At 37.8% G+C, this 23,638-nt stretch overlaps 1 protein-coding gene across 1 annotated transcript in view; it reads right to left on the bottom strand.

Moving 5' to 3' along the window:
- Positions 1-4,318: 4,318 nt before the first annotated feature.
- Positions 4,319-23,638, bottom strand: part of DARS1 (aspartyl-tRNA synthetase 1) — a 43,346-nt gene continuing 24,026 nt past the window's right edge. Inside the window, exons 6-16 of the mRNA XM_054207663.1 lie at positions 23,345-23,425; positions 22,824-22,883; positions 14,699-14,810; positions 12,647-12,781; positions 11,312-11,459; positions 10,201-10,347; positions 9,164-9,206; positions 8,391-8,471; positions 7,635-7,746; positions 6,641-6,712; positions 4,319-4,980 (exon numbers count right to left, since the gene is read on the bottom strand). Coding sequence (XP_054063638.1) covers positions 4,889-4,980; positions 6,641-6,712; positions 7,635-7,746; positions 8,391-8,471; positions 9,164-9,206; positions 10,201-10,347; positions 11,312-11,459; positions 12,647-12,781; positions 14,699-14,810; positions 22,824-22,883; positions 23,345-23,425 — 1,083 coding nt within the window. The 3' untranslated portion in view covers positions 4,319-4,888. The remainder of the gene's footprint in view (positions 4,981-6,640; positions 6,713-7,634; positions 7,747-8,390; positions 8,472-9,163; positions 9,207-10,200; positions 10,348-11,311; positions 11,460-12,646; positions 12,782-14,698; positions 14,811-22,823; positions 22,884-23,344; positions 23,426-23,638) is intronic.

Raw genomic sequence — 23,638 nt, 5'->3', positions numbered from 1 at the left:
CTCGCGCCACCACGCAGACCACGTGCGCCGCCGCGCTGGCCAATCGGCGCCCGCCGCCGCGCCGAGCCCCGCCCCGCCAGCCAATCGACGGCCGGCACCCTGCAGAGCCCCGCCGAGCCCCGCCCCGCTGCCCCCTCCCGCCCCCTTCCCTCAGCGGCGTTTTCGCGCCAAAGGCGCGCGGCTGAGGGCGGGGCGCGCGAGGCGGTTGGCGGACAGGAGGTGCGGGCCTCCGGGCCTTGAGGGACTCGCCTTGGGCGAGTAAACCGAGGCAGGTGAGGGCCAGGCCTGTGTCCGGCACTGTTGGTAACGGCGCGTTTGCGGGTAGGGTGGCATGAGGTGATGTTTGCCCAGTCACCTCGGGCTACAAAAATGATGAAGGGACTGGAGCACCTCTCTGATGAGGAAAGGCTGAGAGACCTGTGTCTGTTCAGCCTGGAGAAGACTGAGAGGGAATTTCATCAAAGCTTATCAATATCTAAAGAGCTGGTGTGAAGAGAATGGGGCTCTTTTCAGTTATGCCCAGTGACGTGACAAGGAGCAACGGGCACAAACTGGAGCACAGGAAATTCCATCTCAACATGAGGAAAAACTTTGAGGGTGACAGAGCACTGGAACAGGCTGCCCAGAGAGGTGGTGGAGTCTCCTCTGGAGGTGCTCAAAACCCACCTGGATGCATTCCTGTCCACCCTGCTCTAGGTGACCCTGCTCTGGCAGGGGGTTGGGCTAGATGATCTCTGAAGGTCCCTTCCAACCCTGACCATCCTGGGATCCTGTGAAGTGATGCCGTGGCTGACAGCTGTTACGGAACAGCAGCTGGTGGCATGCGATGCCTGCCAGCAGGAACCGTTTCAATACCTATGAAGAATTGCTTAGAATCGCTCCGCCACCTGCGAAGTCATTAATCTCTGCCTAAACTGGTGATTTTGCTGTAATTAAGGCAGCTAAGGGCTGAGTCTTTCAGTTCGGAGCCCCTTTACAAAGTGCTGGCATCACAGGCTCCCTGCAGGAGCCTTATTTCGTGTTACAGCATGCCTGCCACATTGTGAACACACTCTTAATTGCAAAATGGTAAAGGCAATTTGGGGTTTTTTTGGGTGCAATAAGATTCAGCTCTGCACGGTTCACTCCACTGCAGAGGTCAGAGCAGACGTTCTGGCTGGGTTAGTCTTTTTTGAAAGTTGGTATTATTTTAATGCAGATCATTGTGCTTTGGTACATAATTACAGCTTTTTGAGGGTTGGGGTTTTTTTTCTTCTTTTGAAGATGGCTAAGGGCTAAAGAGGTGGCAAAGTAGCAGAAAAACTGCTCAACTGTTTACAATTTATCCTATGCTTACATGCTCTTTTAATTCTAAAGAAAATTAAGAAAACATTAGAACTAACTTCATAACTTTAAAAAAACTTGCAGTGAATAAACTCTGTATTTTACGAGATCATACCAGCAAAAATGTGCACAAGTGCAAGTTGTTTGTGAGGCTTGTTTATTTTAAAAGAAATAATAACTCACCCTAGATAATTTCTGCTGGTTTTTGATAATTTCTCTCTACCAAAAAAAAAAATGAGATGTGTTGGAACCCCAGTATGAATTGGCATCCAACCCCTTCCAACAAAGCAGTGTGCCACGATGGATACTGTGTTCTATTTCCTACAGGAAAGATGAGGAGGGACTCTATCAGGGAATGTAGTGATAAGACAAGGCATAACGATTTTAAACTGAAATAGGAGAGATTTAGATTAGATATTAGGAAGAAATCCTTTACTGTGAGGGTGGTGAGGCACTGGAACAGGCTGCCCAGGGAAGTTGTGGCTGCCCCATCCCTGGAGGTGTTCAAGGCCAGGCTGGATGGGGCTTTGAGCAACCTGCTTTAGTGGGAGGTGTCCCTGCCCGTGGCAGGGGGGTTGGAACTAGATGATCTTTAAGGTCCCTTCCAACTCTAACCGTTCTATGATACTCCTCCACCCCGTGGCAGCAGACTGCAGGCCACAGTTTGTGCTCACATGGAGGGGTGTCCAATGCACCCGGGACTGACTGGCCTGGGGTGGATGCACAGTTTTCCTGCTTTTACTCTTCCTTTCCTCTTCCCTGTCCCCCGTGGCAGGGAGCACGCAGCTGTGTGGTGTTAACCCCCACCAGGTGTGTGCCACCATGGGGAACCAGTCCTGTGCTTGGCTGCCAAAAGAACAGCCCGAGCCCTCTTTCCTGCTGGGCAGATTCAGAGAGCTCAGGGAACACAGATGGGTTTCACAGGAAAATGTTTTAGTTAAACCGCAGAAGCAAGCTGGAGCTTTGTGTTGTTTGTTTTGAGCAGATGACTCCCTGGCTATTCTTACCAATATCCTTTTTAGTTCCTTAGTTAAAAAAAAAAAATTGTGCAATTGTAATTACCATCTGTATATCATGAAAGAAAAAAAAAATAGAAAACATTTTAACTGGTGGGGAAGCAGCAGCAATTGTGGACTCTGTGTAAAATGCTAAACTTTCTGTGAGTTATTGGAAATAAAGGACTACACAGGTTTGATTTTTCCAGAACTACCAAACCAGAGTCGCTACCTATCAAAGCAACATAAAGTTCTGAAATTACTATCTGCAAAGTTTCAAAGTAAGTTCTAACAACGCGCAGCTCCCACTAAAGTATCCTGTTAAGATGACATTTAGGACAAATGCATTTTGATTTATGATCATAATTATTTTCGGTTAGCTAAGAGAAACTGCATGAAAGGATTCTGCATACAAAGAAATCAGGGTCTCCATCCGAATTCTTGTTCTTGTGCAGCCACTGTGAATAAATCAGACTACAACGTGAGCTTGAATAACTCTTAACAGAATTAGGATAAGCACAGTTGTTCCAGGAATGTATGCGCAAAACTTGCTGCCAAATCTAGAGCAAGAAACATAGTTCTCAGAGTAATTTTTTTGTTGGTGTGAAATCTAAGTCAGTAATTTTACTCCTTATTAGAAGGATGCGCTTGCAATGTGGAATACATTACCAGTTCCACATGAACAAAAGTAATTAAATAAAAATTCATTCCAGTTGGCTTAGCTGAGTAAACAACTGTTTTGAAACCTGGATTCTTGAGTAGTAAATCTGTGATGATAAGCTGTGTTTATAACCCACTTAGCTTTGTAAACTAAAACTGGGTACACTGTAAGATTTTAAAGTTAATAATTTGGGGAAGATTCCACAGTAAATTAATTACAACAGACTCATAAGCAAAGCTGCAAAGTTATTGCTTGAATTATGTGACTTCTAAGCAAAGTTTAACTTTTACATTTCCAGTACTTTACCTTACTGACCTTTAGTATGATTGTTTTCTAATGGAGAACCTTGTCACAAAACATTAAAATTAAGTCTTGTTCAATGGCAGCTGCAAAAGATGATTTGCCCTTTTGTGAAATTCTACACAATTTATACACAGCCTCACTGACCTTTCTGTAGCATAACTGATATGTGACTTCTCTGACATTTAAAAATCAAGGTACCAACAATAACACAGACTGACTGAACCATACCTCCTATTGAAAGCTCTTTATCATGTAAAATGTTAAGCAAAAATTAAGTGAGGAATTACAAATACATATGAATATTAGAGTAACTCTACTGCAGTGCCCAAGGAAGGAATTTAATCCTTTGCTCTTTGGCATCCACACTTAAAAAAATGTTTTAAATTTGAAAAACAACTATCAGGTGCAGTCCATAAAAGGAAGTTTCAAATACACTGGTTCCTCTGCAAATGCAGGGCATGTCCTTTGGGTTGGAAGGAGGAGGAAGAGAAGTAGCTCTGTACACCACTGTAAATTGAGGAGGTTGAAGTAGGCGATTCATTTGAGAAAAAGGATGTCTACAAAGATTTTTAGAAGTTCTCTGACTTAACAGAAACATCAAATTTCTCTAAATGTACAACAGTTGGGCTGTTCACAGCATTTATAAATGAAAAAAACCTGAAATAGGCTGGCTTGCATTATTTACTTCTCTTTCATTGGCAATAGGTACATGAAATCCTTCCTGATTTGTTTTATTTGTTATCCTAGAGGCTGGGTCAGGCAGGAAAACACGATCTGCTCTAAAACTCACCGTCCATTCATTTTCTGAGAATATTATATATCCCTTGTGTATTCCATGAGTGTGTGTAACCTTCAATCCGTTCTCCAATAGTAACATAAAATAAAGAACAGGACTATGGTTCGTATACAACCTTTTAAAAAAAGGAAGAAGAGAGAAAGAAAATAAATTTAACATTTGGGCAGTTATTGCATCATTAAAAAAAACCCCAAACCCTTATTGATTCATTATTATCTCGTGAGGATACAAAGCAAAAACCAGAAGCACAGATATTGTATCTAATTTACTTTGAGAGTTTTATTGCAATCTATTTTCACAATTTCATATGAAGACTTTTTGTTAATAATGTTGTTCTCATCTGCTTCTCTACCTGACACTCATGTAAGTTAACAATTGGATGGTTTCCTCCTGATTTTTAAATTGCAAGCATCCAGTTATTTTAGCTTTGAGCCAATTCTGTACTTCAGAATATTCAATCTTGCTGACATAAGTTAAAAATGCAGAATTCTTATTGCATAATTTATTAAAATGTTTAGAAACATGATACAATTCAATGTGACACTGGAATACTAACTCAAAGTATCACATTTTCATTAAAAATGTGCACAGTTGCCAATACAAAGAGTCTTGATCTGTTAAAATATTTTCTTTTAAATAAACAGCTAAGGATAAAAAAAAATTATTGTGGCACTTCAGTAAATGAGATTTTCCTTTTTTTTATTGCATATTATAATGCTCAAATCAACACACGTTCATTACAGGGGATATGCTTGCAATCGTATCTTATTTGCAGGGCAAATCATCTCAAACTTTCAAAAGCCGCTCATGTCAGGGTGTCAGTCGTTTGGGATCCCGTGGGAACATGGAGGTCTGACGAACGTTATGCAGCCCCAGGTACAGCATGGTTACTCTTTCCAGCCCTACAACAAATGAAAAAAACCCATCAGTATAGTCAGCCTTTTGTTCGAAACTCTTAAGAAGCTAAAGGTACTTTATACCTACAGGCAGCCTCACGCAGTAGTGTGACCAAAGACTGAGGCGCATGCATTAGCACATCCAACTACAGAAAGGAGCTAGAACCAGAAATTACGGATTTTACATACAGTGCTTTCTGCCACGATACAGGCTTCATCTGGAACACGTATCAATAAGCAATGGTACTCGAGACTCAACCCTGCTCTGAATCGCTTCAGACTCTCAAGAAAGATGGTGTAGAAAATTGAAATGGGAAGTGGGTAATGGGGAGAACTGTACCTTGAATACAGTAACAGAATTATAATCCAAACCAGCCTTAACAGATTCAGAGGCGTTAAGTGCCATAAGCAACTACAGTAAAAAATAGGGAAGTTCATCCCAAGCCCTCTGCAGTACGAAAATGTAGATTCAGCAATACGTACCCATGTAACTATCTACTGATATCTTTATGATAATGAATATTTCACTGGTCATTATGTTCTTTCTTCCTGAAGTCTTAGAGGTTATGTGTGTACTGTGGAACATGGAAGGATCTCCTAATCCACTGGGCTACATACGCACCCCAGCCCTGCGGAGATGAAACCCAGATGCATACTAGTTTTCACGCACTGCCCTCCTAGGTTAAGGTTTCCATCTGAAACAGCCAGTTTTATTATCCCTGCATCTCCTGTTTGGCTGGTATGCAGAAAAGATGTAGCTTCAGCTTCCTTGATGTCAGTTCTGACTGGCCTAAATGATTTTGGATCATCTGCAAATGCTGCATCTCCGCTGCTCACAAGTACTGCACGATCATCCACGCTTACATCTTGTAGGTATTTCAAAACAGTTGTCTCAATAGTGTATCGCAGATCTAATGCATTTACTGAAGGCATACTTACGATTTTGTTCTGAGAACATGCTGAGAATGTACTAAATATACTTCACAAAAGTAAGGCAAGCACAGAAAGACCGAATCAAAGAAGTCATGTTTATTGAACAGGACCTACAAAGTCTCCTATTACCATACGCATGAACATATTTCATCCTGCTAATGAAAGCAATGTGCATAACTATAAATTGTTATCATTAAGATGCCTAAAATCTTTTTTTTTCATTTTAATATGTAAAATACTCACACCCAAGACACGAAGCCTCAGCACCTTCAATGAAGCAATTAGCATCAGCCAAACCGATCAGGGACATTCAGTCAAATCACTGAATAAGACAGAAGCAATCCCTTCTCCTCACTGCAGAACAGCTTCATCAAATGCACTAAGAGACCAGTGCCTTCTGGTATTAGTAGGCTATGATAAATCCATACATAATACAGTATTTTCTTGCCTCCTTACATTTTCCTCATTGGTCAAATTTAAAAGTGATGTGCCTGGCTAATAAGGCAGCATTTCTTCTTCTTTCACCTACTTTTTAAACTTGCCAGACTGTGCCATTAATATTTTGCCTATTTATTTTATGGTAATGATTACATTTTAGCTTTAGATACATAGAGCCCCACACATTTACCTAACAAGGCTACTACTCTGAATTTTACATTGAACCCTGCTTGAGACTGAGCAGTTTAAATTAAGCTCAGGCTAACACAGAACAAAATAAAATACAGATACTTACCTATTCCACCACCTGCGTGTGGAGGTGCACCAAAACGAAAGGAATCGATATAAGCCTTTATTTTCTCCAAATCTAGAGAGGAAAAAGACACGTTTCTGACTTGCTCAGTGAACCCCAAGCCAAACATACAAACGACTAGACAACTGCAAACACAACAAAAAAATTACGAATTTAACTTACATACTAACAGTGGGGATTTACTCATTAAACATATAAATTATCCAGGAGTATCTAGAAATTATGACTATAACAGTTTTGTTTTATAACTTTGTTAATAACTTAATCAGGGAAGAAATTTGAGAATTGAGTAAGAGCTAGGCCCAACTGTTTATTGCAACTTATGGAAAATGGTGACTTCTTGAATAAACTGCAGTGAGAAAGCAAAGATTTAGCAACTATTTTTCCATCTTGCTACAGTGGGAGCTACTCCTTTTTTGCTACTGCCTACCTGCCACTTCACTTGGCCATTCACTGAAAGTATAAATTTAATCTACATTTTACTCTCGGGTTCTCCACCTGATTTACTCTTTTACCCTTCTATAATTAGCTGGCCTTGTCCCCGCTGAGTCTTTTGGGTTTTTTTAAATTTCACCAAGGGAGACTTCTTATTTGCTCTCAGTTCAGTATTTAAGAAAGACAGTCAACCAAGACTCTGCTAGAGTACTCTGTAAAGAGAGTACAGAGAGGCAGAACTGAATGAGACTTGTTTGTCTACCCTCACTCTGTTGAAGGTATTTCCCGCATTACATTCTCTAAAGTCCTCGGAAACAATTCCTTTTCATCAAGGTGTTGCTGGGAAACCAACTAGTTTCTTAATACCACCACTCTAGATTAAAATGGTTAAACAGAATTAGATGAATTAGCATTAAGAATGAAACAGTACTGTGAGTCTGCCACATAACAAATTCTGCCCCAAATTCTTCCTCTTAAGGAAAGAAATGCAATCATGATTTATATTCTTTTAAATTCAGCTTCATCTTGTTTGACTTATTACCGATGCCGTGATGCTGTGCTCTTTCTGTCAGCAGCTGAGGATCGTGAATTCTCTGAGCTCCAGACAAGATCTCTTCCCCTCTCATGAACATATCATAAGAGTTGGAGTTTTTCTGGAAAAACAAAGATGAGTTTGTTTCCTACCTACAGTTGCTCCATCCTTAGATGGCACATATATGCCTCTCGATAGCTTCACTTATGAGATCCAAAGCTGTGCAGTAGGAATACAATGTATTTGCAGTCTGCCCGGGAATTACAGCCCTTTGGCTCCTCTAATTAGACTGGAGTTGATTTAAAAAACAAGTTCATCCAAACACCCTTTGAAAAACCATTACACTTGCATAGAGTTATCCCAGCAAAAGATGCTCTAAGGATATTTACCCTGGATTTAGGAATAAACTGGGGAATTTCTAACATTGTAAAAAAGCCTGTTTTCTGTTAAAGTGTCTGTTGCCCTGGAAGAATGTTTTTGCCTCTTTTCAGCGATGGCAGCAGTGCTATGACCATGGAGATCTCTTCATAAAGCTCTCCCAATTTTAGCTAGATTTGTTTCTTTCTGGTATGTTTTCACCAGTGAAAAGTAACTGTAAACATTTTACAAGTCACGTAACACAGATCTAATCTTGTTATCGGAATTTTAATTATAACAGCAGATCATATAAATATAGCTTATCTATTATTTTGTCAAGTTATCCCTACATGGAATAATTTAAACTACAAAAAAACCCCATAGACAACAACAAAGAATTTTACTTACAGGGTTTACTGGGTCTGGCATTGTATAAAAAGGCCTCACAGCAAGAGGATATTTGTCAAGAATATAGAAGTCCGTGTCATACTGAAAGAAGGTAATTTAAAACAGTTAATACAACAGAAAATAATGTAAAGAACAAATTAAAGAGGAAGACCCAACCAGTGAATCTGTGAAATATAATAAAAAAAGATCTCCCTATAACTTTCCACAAATTTGATAGCATTATCTTAAAGAATAAGTTATCGATACAAGTGGTGTACTATTTTTCAGTTTTCCAATACTACTTCTAGTGTAAACTTACAAATGTTTAGAAGCAAAATGTCTTGCTGTAGTAACAGGTACTTTTTTTTTTTGCCAAAGACCTCATCTCCTCCTATAGATTTAGTAAGAATCTGGTTTGTTTTGTTTGGGTTTTTTTAATTATCGTAAGAACTGGTTTTGGAATGTACTATCCTGTTTGGTGTACTCAGTGTAACAGATGATAGCAGTAAATATAAAAGATTGAAAATGGTTTGAAACAGCTTATTAATGACAAAGACAAAACTGTCAGTAGATTAAATAACCAGCAGCAAAATGGGAATGGAGTCAGACAATTAAAAAATGCTTACGCTAATCACAAACTTTTCACAATTTCTGCATGTTTTGAGATACTGTATTCTCAATCAGCGTGTAAAAAGTTGTTTTACGTGAAGCAGCCATTTATACCAACCCAACGGCTGCACAACATCAGGTTTCACATTCAATGACAAACTTATTTATTCTAAAATAATTATTACCTTTTCCTTTACCAGGCGTCCCAGGAGCTTTTCATTAGGTGTGCTGAAAAAGATTATCACAATTAAAATTAAGTGATTTAAACTTGTACTGATTATATAGTTCATAAAGCTAAAAAGATTTCAAGTAACAGATCTGCTACATCCTATCGTTTATAAAATCTAGTACTTCTTTCTGAATGTTTTGGATTGTGCAGACAGAAATTTCAGAAATAAACTGTATTTATTTCTGTTCCTAAATATTTCATATTGGTCCTAGAAATCCCTTAAATTAACTGATACCTAAAGATATTCTTGCTCTTAGTATAACTACTTCCTAGTCACCATATTCCGCTTACTGAAGAATTGTGTACTCTATTTCCTTTGGCAGACACCTTGTGCAGAAACACCATTAAGCTGTTGCTGAGGAAATTACTTTGCTCTATCAAACTCTTACGATTGAAACTTCTGTGACGCACAGATCGTTTAACTGTAAAATCACACATTATCATAATGGCACTGGATATATTATGGGAAAGAACAGAAATGGTTTAATTTATTAAGTGTCTGTAGAAAAGTTCACATATAATTAGTTAAATAAACCCATCTTTCAGTAAATCAATGGGAATGCAATGACGATCGCTTACTCATTTGCCTGAGAGGTGGAAGGAAGAAATGGGAAGGTGTTACTGAAAAGAAAGACCTTAAGACTGAAGAATATTTTTGTTTAATCCTATTCAAAGACAAGTGACAATTCACATGAAGGACTGCAATTGTTAGAAAAACAAATCCTTCTTATCCTTAGAAGGTTCAAGTTACTCTCATTTTATGTTGTAAGTTATTTCCTTTTGGATTTCAGAGTGTGCATTTATAGTCTACATTAGAAGAAAGGACTTTTTCATATCCATTCATTTATTTGTCAAGAGGTCTGGATATGAGTACTGTTTATTCCTCTAAAAGCTTGCGGTTCCTTCTTGAGGGCTGTCAGTTGCACAGTACAAAACTGACACTTTACTACCACTTTCTCAAGAGTCTGACACATTTGTGTACTGACAAAGTACCTCAGATCTTCTTCATCACCCATCTCAACACCAGCCTCTCTAAGCATGGCCACAGCTTCGCGGTATTCCAGCCTCAGAGTTGGCTCCAAAAACTTAAATGGCTCACACGGGAACTGTTTGTTCACTGTCTGAATTTCGGTTTGGAATCTATATAGGAGGAAACAAGAACAGAAGCAAAATACAAAACAATCAGGAAATGTACTCTTGCAATGATTTTGCCATGGCAATACAATTGTGCCACAAGAGGTCCCTCTTGCAACACAAAAAACTATTCTAAAGCCACTTCTGGAGAAATCCTGTACAATCCTAATGAAATGTTTCATGTAAGTTAATGCATCTACTTCAATGATATACATGTTAATATTTTACTATTACTTCTGTTTTATTGCTTTTGTAAGAAATAATTGACTAGGTCAAATTTTCACAGTAAAGACATCAAGAAATCATCCCTTTGATTTGTAATATTTACCTAGGTTCTTCTTTGATTTGACTAATATCCTATTTCAAATATAAAAGAGAAATTTCCTTCTAGACAGATGAAAAGATTTGCATTTCTGCTGGCAAGATGGTCTAATTTGTAAGCAAATGAAAACCACTTCCTAAAGTTCTGGCCTGGCTTTTTAATGAATTAGACTGCGAATAATGGAAAATAATCTTTGCAGCTTTCATGGCAGAGATGCAGGCTGTTACAATAAATTTGGTTCAGGAAAACTTTCTTAGATAGTTAAGATTAATTTCAAAATATTACAATCAGTCTACCCATAGCGTCACAAAAAGAAGGACATTTTAAATTAATGATGGATCATTTCTATTAGGAATTCCATTCAACAGTAAACAAGTGCTCTCAGTGCAAGCTAGCATACTCTAGGAGATGCAACTTGGGCTAAAGATCAACAGTTTGCTGGCCTATGGCTTGAATGAACTTTAAAAGCCAGGCACAAAGAAATAGTTAAGAGCAAAGCAAAAATGTTTGTTTTGAAGTTCTGTTGCAAATCAGATTACTAACGCTTATCAGACAAGCTGAGGATAAAATGCTCACCCATTTCATACCACAGTGCCAGAGATCTCAAACAAACGAAGTTGCTCATGAAATGGAAAATGCTCTCATTACCTTTCCTGAAGTCCCTTGAATATCTGCACCAAGGTATCTGCAATCTCATCTACCACTTCATGATAGTGATAGTTAAAAGCCATTTCAATATCCAGACCAACAAACTCAGTCAGGTGTCTGTGTGTATTGGAGTCCTCAGCTCTAAATACTGTAAAATTAAACAACAGAAATACTAACTGACCTGAAACTATCATTCCATTTTGAAAAATAACACTGACAATCAATCGCATCAGCATATGGATGAGGCAGACAATGTTGTCTTTAGACACGACAATTCTCACTGAAAAACAAAAAGAAAACTATCTCCCTCAGAGCATTATTTGTAACAACAGGGACAGCATTATTGTAGCTGTGGTGCTCAAAGGATACAAGACAGACAAGACTTGTAGAGAGGCCATACCTCTTGTTAGACCAACCGACAGAAGTGGAAAAAACAGACAAGCTTTCAGGCACACCAGAACTTTCAGATTTGAAAACCACCTTTTTCAGAGGAAATGGACTTGTGCACGTGTGTGTGTTCTGGGTGATTTTTTTTTTCATATATATGAGTCTAATATAAACATGTCTTCCTATAAACCATGACTCATTTGTCAGCAATTAACAAGAAATTTAATATCTTCTGAATCGCTTGCATTTTTTTTTTATTTTATAAGCTGTTACTGACTTGTTTTCCAGCATTTCCACCTCATCTTTAAACCTGTCTTTGAGGTCTTAGAAAAAAAAAATTCTGTATTACCACCTAAAGAGGCCATGTCCTATCAGCTTTTGAGAAAGAGAGAGCATGAGACTGGAAATTATTAATTTTTTATTGTTTACTGACAGCCCAGTTAAAAGTATGCATTTTCTAAATCAAGTTGTTTGGTGCATAGACAAAAGCAAGGGATAAGTATATGATAATATGCAATCTGATGTACATAAAACCTAGCTTGCCTGTTTTAACTGCTTTCTGCTGGGCAACTAAAGACAACTAGGCAACTACTGGGCACGGTTAACAGGAAACCATGGCTTCAGTAATCTCAGTGTTGTTCCATGTTTTACTAACTTCATCATATTATCAATTTCCAATCCAACTCAATTCTTTCTCCTCACAGGTAACAACAGACACTGGAGAAGGGTACTCAGCCCTTACTTTAGCATCTTAGTTTTGTTCCAGCAACTTCTCTGTTGACTTTACTCTCATTAGTCGCCCCAACTGAAATTTGTGTTTGGTAAGTGAAACTGTATTAAGTGAAACCATCCAAAGCTTTCAGCGTGCGTGTTATCTTGTTTGTACCACAGCTGCTAAAAGCCATCACTGCACACTTCAGACTTCGGATAATCCAACGCTTTTCTTACCTGGTCCAACGCAGAAAACCTTTTCAAAGTCAGCACATATACACATCTGCTTGTACAGCTGTGGGGACTGAGCCAGGTAGGCACTGCTTTTGAAGTATGATACAGTAAACACATTGGCTCCTCCTTCACTGGCAGCTGAAAAGCAAATGCTTGCAGTAATTATTAAAATAAAAATGTGAAAAATAAACCAGAGGTACAACAATAGACTATTGCTCTTACATTTAGAGATCAGAAGGAGATTTTTCTTCAAAGCGTATTTCCATTAACGCTAAGGGAAGTTTTGCAGCTCTGTTTAAAACGTTACTATTCCCAGCTGCCCCTCACTTTTGAGAGGTAACGGCAGAGAATAGATGCTTGTACCACCACATCTACTTGCAGTCCAACATTTCTGTGGAAACCAATCTTTATCAGTGATGTAGGCTTCCAGGGGTTAAGTGCAGAGGATGAGATGAAAACGCATATCCTGTTTTGCCAAGACCATCCTCTCTAACTGAAGGCATAAATATCTCTCAGAGCCAAAACTAGATTTACCAGAGGACAGTTACCAAAGGTATACAGCTTTTTCTCAGTTTGAGGCAGTTTTCACAGGAGGTTACCTTGAGAGAATAGGAACCAAGAGCACACGCATTTCAATCCCTCACTGCAAAGTGCCTACCAAACTATCAGCTGAGTCACTTTACCTTTCCATTTCCCAGTGTGGGATATGAGAGTTACAGTTGCCTAACTTGCTAACAAAAGCATGCCAGGGAGAAAGATTGGTTAATAATCTTTGAAAGTTCTAATGCTAAGATAACTCCAGGCAAAGTACTAATTATTATTATTACTAACCATTCCACTGAGATTAATGTTTCTTTTCTCTCATTACTGCTACTGCCACTGAAATTCAGTGAATATTTACAGGTTTTTTTTAATACAGATAACTTCTAAAATCTCAAATCCTAGAACAGCTACCATATTTAAATTTGAAGTTTAGTAAGGATTACATCGCCTTAACTTAGTTATTTTTACAAAATATGATCTCATTCAAACAATAGGATGCTTGCTTGCTTGCTTTCAATGGTACACTGCGCAGTAAGAATAGCACACTTCCTCAAAGGTCCTACATAAATAAACTACTTGGGAGTCTTTAGTACTTCATGCTGTTTCAACTGTCTCTGTAGGAAAAAAAGTTATTTAATCTTATAGTTCAATGATACTTTCCACGTTGAAAGAATAGTTGCTTACATGTATTTTGTTAAAAATCCCTTTTTGTCTCAGTCAAGAGCTGTCTTCAAAAATATAAAGCCAGAAGTATAAAATTCAGTAAGCAAAATGTAGGCATATAATGAATGCACATAGAGTGAGAATAATACAAATATTCTGCCCTACATTTTCCATGCCGTATGTCTTAGTGACCCCAACAAAACCTCAAACACCAGTAAGATAGAAGAAAAGCATCCATCTGTACATCAAGTAATTTGACTTTTGAAAACAATACAACAGAACTAGAAGTAAAATCTATGTTTACAGACTTTTAGTCAGGCTGCAGTTGTTATGCCACACTTTCAGAAAAATGACCTGCCACCTTCTATTCAGCCATACGCTCATTGCTAAAAAAGTGACATACTGTATATAATGGCATCATCTTTTATACCATGATAGGTTTGTTGTAACTTCTTTATGATGGAAGCTGCTTTTAATCTAAATTAAAGTGGAGGTTTTTTTGATACAGGGAATGGAACTGGCAGTGCTCAACATTCAGAACATTGATTTGAAGAACAATGCATATGATCAGACATCTGTATTTAACCAAATTAAAACCTTAAATGAACTGTAGAGTACATAAATCGGGTATATATAATATTTGCCTTCTTATTCTTTTAGCATCCAAAGCCAGGAGAAGAGTAAGAACAACTTTGATACCTGCTAGAAGTTGTTTGCTATGCTGCATCTAAATTAGAAATAGAACTTCATCTTTTTTTGAATAAAAATCTACTACATTTTTGGCAGATAGGTATGCTGAGCAACTGGAAAAGAAGCAGACCTGTAGCTGCTGGGTCACACACACAATACCTGAAATGATTTTGGGAGTCTGAATTTCCACAAATCCCTTGCGAATAAGAGTTTCTCGGAAAAGCTGACAAATACCAGACTGAAGGCAGAAGATTGCCTGGCTAGTGGAGGTCTGTAAGAAGAAGATAAAATAATGAATCCTAAGTTAGTTTTTCCTGACTCTGTTACTTTTTCTGGACAGCTGGATGGATGAATCTCTTCTCCTAGGAACACTTGCTTATTGTATTTGCCTAAACAGAGAAAAGTGCAAATCGGTGATTGTTTATTACACAAAAAGAAACAGCAAAGGAAACAAGAGAAACTCCTTGTTCCAATTTATGGCATATTCAGTTATAAAAGAGGCACTATGGTCAATTCTACATTTAAAGAATCACTGATTTATGAGATATGCTTCTGCAAATAAAGGTTTTATAGTAAGAAATTTAATAAAACCACTAAACCTATTAAAAAGCTTTCAGCACACTGAACTAGAACGGCCGCAGTCACACACAGTGCATGATAAAAGCAAAGCCCTAAATAACCTAGTAAGATAGAAATAGTTGTTTCTATTAAAGACTACCAAATACAATGTTTTTCATGCAAAAAAACAGCCACTTGTTAACCATGTACAACGCTGCCACAAAAACATCTCAAAACCAAGGTCTAACCTCCCAGCTTTTAAAACAGTTCACATAACAACTGATCATATCAACTGCAGTTCTTCTGTCTTTTCAAAATTTACTCCAAAAGTAAATTTAGCTGAAAACAAAAGTAGATTTAGCTGAATTGATCATCTTCATCAATTTGTTTATGTACATGACACAGTTAAGGCATTAGCTGTTTAGCAAATACCTACACTCTAACACTCTTGGGCTTTAGTGTGAAGAAAAAAAAAACCCTTAGTGAATGCTGAAAACACTGCAATACGTCAACACCGAACCCATATCTGATTTTGTGCCTGCAGCGTTTAGACCTGACAGTTAGCAACCTAGAAGCGTATATAAAACCTAACGAATTCTTGCAAACAACAAAGAGAACGGTTCTTTACGACAAACTGCGTCATAGCACTGTTTACTTCTCCTTTCTGAAAGGTACCCAACTTTTCAGTTAGACTAAGAAGAGCCTTGTGGGCTTTTTCACATGACTCCTACCAAACCACAAAACAAAAAACCCCCAACCAAAACAAATTATCTAAGCACCCAAATTTAGACAGTCAGTCAGTAGATATGCTGAAATAAAGCTACGTCCATCATCTCTGCAAGATAAAGATATCACTTCACTGAAAAAATAAATGAGAAAACTGTAATAATACTGCAGATCTGCACTAATTTGGAGTTACTTGCAATTTTAGCTGACCGATAACATATCTCAGGAGTGTAAGTGGTTGAGACTAGTACATAATAGCTAGCAGCTCTCACTGTCTGATAGCATTAACCACAGTCGCTACTCCCACTACTTTCAAAATGAAGGAAATGAGGTTTTGAGCAACAGTTACAAAAGTACCCTCAAAACTTTTTCACCTTTTTTACGTGGGTCTCCCAGAATCAGACATATGCTAAGACTTCGCCTGAGTTCTGGGCATAATTTAGCAGTGTTACAACAAAGCACTACAATGATTCAAAGAGATATTTTATTTTATTATTTTTTTTCTTAACCATCTCCTACTTAGAAGGTGAAAGACATTTTCCAAGAGATGACAACTTAAACAGTCACATTTGGGCTTACCAACACAGTTTTGATAAACTGGACAAATTTCTAAAAATGCTAAGAGATAAAATGTGTGACATTTATTTAAAGCGGGATGGTAACAACGCCTCTTCTACGCATCTTCAGATGAACCATCACCAGTTTCATGCCAGAGCAGGTAAGAATGCAGTTCTAAATCATACAGTCCTAGGAAAAGGAAAAATGGTTGCTAAACCCAATCTGAAAGCAATTGCTTGGTCTGACCTAAAAGCAGGCACAGAAGCACAGCCAGTTAATAATGAACACAGTTCTCCACTAACAACAGTAACAGGTAGTAACTCCTCCTGGTTTTAGTGAGGATGCAGAGCAAAGACTCTGTCTTCCTAATCCCATTGATAATGATAAATTATGCTTAAAAAGTAGTATTTATGAAAGCAGCCAAATTCACAGATCTGGATACTGAAGCTTTTATTTAACTACAGACCAAGGAAAGAACAAGCAGCAATTCTCAAATTAGATCTGACAAGACCACTCTCCTTTCTACCTAAGGTAGCTGAGCTGCAGTGCCCATCCATTCAGAGACTGCCAACAAGGATAACTGTTGAGAATTTGTGACGCTGCAGTCTCCTTGTAAGAATTAAACAGGCCAGCAAGACATTTGAGATAACCTCCTAAAGAACGGCAACCGCCAACGTGCAGTGGAGTCAAATGGGTGACCTCAAAAAGTTTTATGTGCCACTACAACTTTCCAAAGATTTTAAAGATGATTCTGTATCTACACATGGACCAAAACTTTTCAGATTTAATTACATCCTTTGCATTGGTATAATGTTTAGGACAAAAAGAGAGTGAATTTATCTGAAAATAATTTAAGCTGCTGTCTTGTCTTTATCTGAGATGCTGTTATGTATATTACCACATTTGGTACAATGGTAGGTAACAGTTACCATTTGAGCTATCACACTTGGGTACAACACAGCAAACTAAAGACAGAGACAGCTGTCAGAATGAATTAATTTTTACTTTTGCCTTAAAAAAGATTTTGCCATGGGATTCTTTTCCTTTTATACTAATAGGAACTCTTCCACATACATACTGACAAAGTATCTTACTTGAGACTATGGCAAAGACAGTAAATATTCCTTCAAGAGTTAAGCAGAAACAGAAACAAACTTAAGTCACTTAAATGCTGTTGCAGTTAACAGGGTTAATGTTTTAACTTGGTCTGCAGAGTTGATTTTACAAGAAAACTCATTATTTTTAATAATCACCTTTGTTACAGACAGCAGAAAAAATGTTTTAGCTAACAATGCTGAAATATGAGTTTTGGTCAGAACCTCACTCTAATTTACCTGTGTGTTTATTATTTAATGCCACAAAGGAAAATATTAATAATAATAGAACAGAGCATATTTTACCACTATAAGCAAGATTATAAGAACAATTATCACATTACATTCAGCACAAACTGCAGTGTGTCATCTCAAACCAGGACACAGTTAGAATAATGGCTGCGTGCGTGTTGCCAGAGACCAACAAATGTGTTTCCACAGAATTGAGGGCAGTTAACACCTCATGTGATCATATCTCAAAGAGGTGCGACTGAGGCACAGACCTGCAAAGCTGCGAACTTTTCTTTTTACTCTCAGATCAGCTGTACAATTTGTTCCACGCTCACCTCAGTTTTGCTTTTCTGTTTGCCTGCTGTAACTACCCATCTTCCACCATGAACAATCACTAAATACACAAAGTAGGCTAGATAAAAAGGGAAAATAATGTATTCCATATTCTTTTAAGTAATATACACTATTTTAAATAATGCAAATAATTTTCCAATTCCTGTACTATATATATGAGAAATGAAGGTTTTGCTAGGAAATAGGATTTATGTTAAATAACAATTTTTTAACCCCAAAGTGACTGAAGTAAAATTTTATTCACATTTCAGTGTTACTTATAGTATAAGAAGATATAAATATGAAGTTTGTGGTCTAAACAACTGGGACTGTGTTAAGTCTTCAGTACCAAATCACTACCCAAATAAAAAATAAACTGTACACCTGCTTGTTCATTATAGCTTGAATTCAGTCAGGAAAAACCACAGCTTTTGCAATGAGTAAATTGAATTCAACACAATGAAATCAAGCTTGAAGTAATCAAGTATTCTGAAAAAAACTGCATTAAGATCAGTGTACAGTTGGATTATCATATAATATAGTCTGACATCCATAAACTACTAAAAATACAGTTTAATGTTTACGCTCTACCCTGAGCAGTTTAAACAGGATAATATTGACCCTAAAAAGACTATGCTTTGTCTCACTGAGCTGTGCATTAGCAGGCACAATTACAGCACCAGGACTGCAAAATGCATATAATTCAAGTCAAATCTGGACAGATACTGTTAAGATAAAAACCCTGCTGGACATCAAAAATAAGCCAGAGCAAGGACATCAGTCAGGTCCATTGTTAAAACTGGATGAATCTGAACTGATTTTTTCTTCAAAGGAAGAGAAGCAAAACCTAAAAAATCTGTGCTTCACTTGTCTTTCAAGATGAAGATGAACTTCATCGTTCATCTACCACAGATCTTCATGAAATACGGTTTCTGTAGGTGTTTTTACAGACATAGAAAATCTACACATCACTGAATACTTCAGTTAAACTTAAGAACAGCAGAAAAATAAAGATTTTAAAACACAATCAGTGTTCCAGTTGGCCTTTTTTAATTGTTCCGATAAAGGAACAGTAAATCAAACATCTCTAGAATCAACTGGTTTGACTTTCATTAAGCTATCATGAAAAATACTTAGGTCAACAGTGGTTTCCTCATGGTCACCTCTGGTTATGTGAAAGAAAATCTGGTCTAGACAAGGACACTTCTTTTCATCTTACCAGCTCTCTTGTCTCTACACCCCCAATTTTTCTAGGCCACAAGTATGTGATCTGCGTTTTATGAGTTAACCCATCAGGAACAGATTCATTCTTCCTCAGTCATCATTCCTTGGAAAGGATTTTTAAAACCTCTCCACCCTAAACAATCACCATTTTCCCTCCACACATCAGAATAACAACTACAGCAATACCTTGCGATCTTGGCATTTACGTACTTCCCACCCCTAACATCAAAATAAACTACTAGATACCTCTGGGAGATCTTTGACAGCAATCAAAATGCAAGGTTGTTAAAAAATACAGTGCACTATTCAGTCTATTTTCACATGTACACACGAATGGAAGTCTTGCAATCTTTGTAGAATACTTTGCACATTCCATCTCCACTAATGTAATTTCCTTATTATTAATTGCACTCCTATTGCATCATAATCGAACTCTCCTTGCTATACATCATAGCTGGATGGAGTGATGCTATTTTTGGAAATCCAGTCCCTTTCACTCATGCAATGACTGAGTTTCACAGCTCCACTTTATCATGATTTGGTCCTATGCAATGAACTCACTGGTTAATCACTACTTAAAATTAGTTAAACTACTTAACTACTTTGAAGACCGTATTTAAATAAAATTAAAAAATAATTTTAGTTACACGCTAAGGACTTTTTTTTAGTCTGAGTCTAGCCAAGATCTATGCATTTAGTTTGTTAAATCTTTCTCCAAAAAAATATTATCTCTGGTTTTGATGTTTGATGACCTCCTTCTTCCTTGAAAAACTGGGGCACTGAGGAAACCAGAACTAGATGGTGCGCATATCTGTGGCTGGACTTCCTCCCACACTTCTAGGAACAGATCATCTCAGCATCTCTGTTGGGACTATTCTATTAACATTTCTTCCCGGCTGCCCATCATTTGCTTTTCCTAGAAGGAAGAGGTAAGGGAGAGCAGACGCTAACAATGGCTTCAGATACCTCTCTGAGCTTTTAACACATCATGTCTTCTAATCCTCCTTAGAACATGCCTACTTACGCACTGCATTTGGAACACTAGGGGCTCTCTGAAGTCCCATTTGTACTACAGCTCCAGTCTATGCAGGCAAATAACTGAAAATCAACTACTACTTTTGGGTTGGTGTTTTTTTCAGTTATTTTGAAGGACAAACTGCCTTCATGTCCCTGCTCTTGTGATTCCGCTGCATGCAGTCTTTATGATGTGCACATACATATATACATACGTATTCTCACTGGGATTTTCTCTTTCTCCATTAAATACCTTTCCTGCTTATTTAGCTCTCCCTTTTAAAAAACAGGCCAAAGTAACACATAATTATGTAGAATCTTCTTTTGCACAAGCAAAGCTCCTGCAGAACAAACAAAGCAAATTTATGAATAGGCTTGAGCCTACTGTTCCACACAGTAAGCTGCTTTTGTTCTGAAACAAATAATGAAAAGTGCAACAGTAAAGGCACACAGAAAGGTGACACAGTCAGAGACAGAAACTTTTCCCGTCCATAGGAGGAAGGCAAGACAGATACCTAAGCCTAATCAAGGGTAAGCTGTGGCCAGATTACATCCAGACACAGGTACATGCAGAGGGCGAAACATAAGGCATTGAAGTACGGAGATTTGACATTTCATCCCTCCATGAATTTTGTAAAGAGTTAACCTGAACTCCTGTTCAGCATGAAATAGCTGTTTAGCCCCACATTGCGGCACCTGTTGGAGCTGAGGAGAAAAACAGCTTCTGCAGAAGGCAGAGTTGAGGTTCAGACCTAAAAACAAGGTGCCAAACATTGCTGAATAAACGGTACACCAACAATGGTTGGGACATATAAGTTAGAAAAGGTTATAGCAGCATCCACTTAGCTCACCAGCTGTACCCTCCAAGCAGAACACTGACAACTAATGTTCTGTTACTGTACTAGCAGAAGTATGTAAGAAGTATTGGGAGAGTCCTGCTGGACTACTGAATGTGTACAGGGATGGAAGAATTTTAGCCCACCCCTTTCTGTTCCATCTCTGATGTATATTCTGGCATTACAGTCTTCCTTCCTTTTCCTATATGCCTTAGGTTTTACCCTGCAGATGCCCTCATCTGAATTACAGCCAAGAATACTTTCATGCCATTACTTTCAGCTAGTATTTTTACCTGTTATTTCCCTTTGTGTTATTATTTCTCTGTTCTGTTTGGAGTTCATGGCTCTTTTCAGTTTATTATACAAGTATTTCATGAATTTAATGGATTTTCTTAAGTTTCTCTGGAATGCTGTTGAATAATTTTCTTCACCACCAGAAGTTCCAGTAAAACTTGCACTTTGAGCATCCCAGAGTTCTCCCTTCGATTTAGTACACTGCCTTACCACTACCATAAGTCAATGATCCTTTAAATGTTTTTCACTTTCAACCATTAGTATAGAATTCTTTTCATCAAAGGCTTAATTTAAGACACAGATGAAGAGACCAATATGATGAGATACTGAGTAACCTGAAAAGTAACCAGGAATTGATGTTGCTCAGTATTATTGAGCATATATTGACATAAGGTCAAGTTAAAAGCAATTAACTTTGGTCCAAGTAAAACAATTTGCAGAAGTAGTTTTAGTTGCTGAAATAAGGAGATCAGATGTTCAAACGCTTTAAGCATCTCAGCGACAGAACTTTTCCAAACTTTCCAATAAATAACTGACTTTTTTGTTTTATTTCTCAGGTCTGTAGAATGATTTACTGAGAAACTGCCATTATCAGAAGGCTGAAGGCAGTACTAGATACACCATAAAAATGAGCTAAGCACACTCTTAATTCAAAGAAAAGTTAATCAAAATTTTATTGTGGAGAGCCAAATATGGGAAAAGACCAGAAAGCCTCATGACAGTATGAACAGTTAGTTACTTACACACTTAGTGTTAGTTGCTGTTGAATTAAAAAAGAACATTTCTGTAAGTGATTTAGTAGATACTTTTTTGCTGCTGATCAGAAAGAGTAAATATTTGGAAGGTTATGAATTCACAGATGTCTGTGCCTCTATGACCTGGATGAAGAAAGATGTTTCAGGAAAAAAAAAGATATTAATGCTGTGGAAGAAACAAAGAGAATGAGATTGGTATCATGGCCTGGTACAATTTCATTTGCAAGACACGCATTGCAGCACCTCAATTACACGTTAAATTCAAAACTTCCATCCTATACTTCAAAATTGCGCTCTTAGTGCAGTTTTTGGGTATCAGAGACTACATCTGAGAATAAATGTTGTCTCTAAATTGTCCCTATTCAGTCACTTTTGACTTCTGTAAATAAAAAAGCCCAGATGTACATGGCCACGTGCCAAATCCTACATGTTCACCTTTACACTACTAATCCATGTTCTTTGATTAATGCCAGGAAAGGTGAACATTTAGGATTAAAAAACCTTGTGTTTTCACAATGTCACTCACAAATAGAAAAATGTGTTGTTGATTTTTCCTGTGTCCAACAACACACTTCCATCAAATCCACAACTTTTATTGCTTCATTAGAAAGATGAAGAATAAACACTTGCAGGCAAGCATGCAACACAGCACGTTCCTTACCCTCAGATCAATGACTCTGTTGTCCAGTCTTGTATCTTGGTTTACAGTAGCTCTTCCATCCTAAACAGTTGTGCAAAAATACATTATGAATACATACACCTCCAAAAAAAACCCCAAAACCAAACAACAAACCAAAATCAATGGAGAAAAACATCCTTTGGCTAAAAGCCAAGGGCTACTTCTAAGTTCAGTAGAATTTCTAGATGATTCTAGAAAGAACATACAGCAAATTGGCAGCATAGCAAAGCTTAAGGTGTCACTTCTCCCACCGGTCACAGGCAGAACCGAACTGTTCCAGAAGACACACACACAAGACTGCAAACCGATGGGTTTTGACCTACTGTAGTTCAGCAGACATGAAAGCTATACAAATTTTTAACGCAGTTCTGGAAAACGTAAAGGAAGTAAAATGCAAGCCTAACAGACCCTCAAAATCACTGTGTTAAGGAAGTTGCCTGGCTTTCATGCTTTTGTTCAATTACAAAGAAAATAAAAAGTATTTGAGCATGCAAAGTTTTCACCTCCTCTCCTTCCACTTCTGGTCGAACAGCATCATCCAGCTGTAAGGGCAGTCGGGGTTCAGCTAAACTGATCACATAGATCTGAAATTGAGAAAGGAACAGAAATAGCATAAGACTCAGCTCAAAAGGAGGTGTGATTTACAAAAGGATATTTCTGGCATAGACTTGAAACAGTGTTTGCATACGCTGCTAGCTGTAAAACTGTGATTTTATTCAAACACTTGAGATACATGGGTGCATTCTCATTAGAATACTGGAAATACTTAGTTCTTATTTTCCTTTTGAAAGATTAAA

This window comes from Rissa tridactyla, chromosome 7, assembly GCF_028500815.1.
Source record: "Rissa tridactyla isolate bRisTri1 chromosome 7, bRisTri1.patW.cur.20221130, whole genome shotgun sequence".
Lineage (NCBI taxonomy): Eukaryota > Metazoa > Chordata > Aves > Charadriiformes > Laridae > Rissa > Rissa tridactyla.
This window is presented reverse-complemented; position numbering and strand designations above follow the sequence as displayed.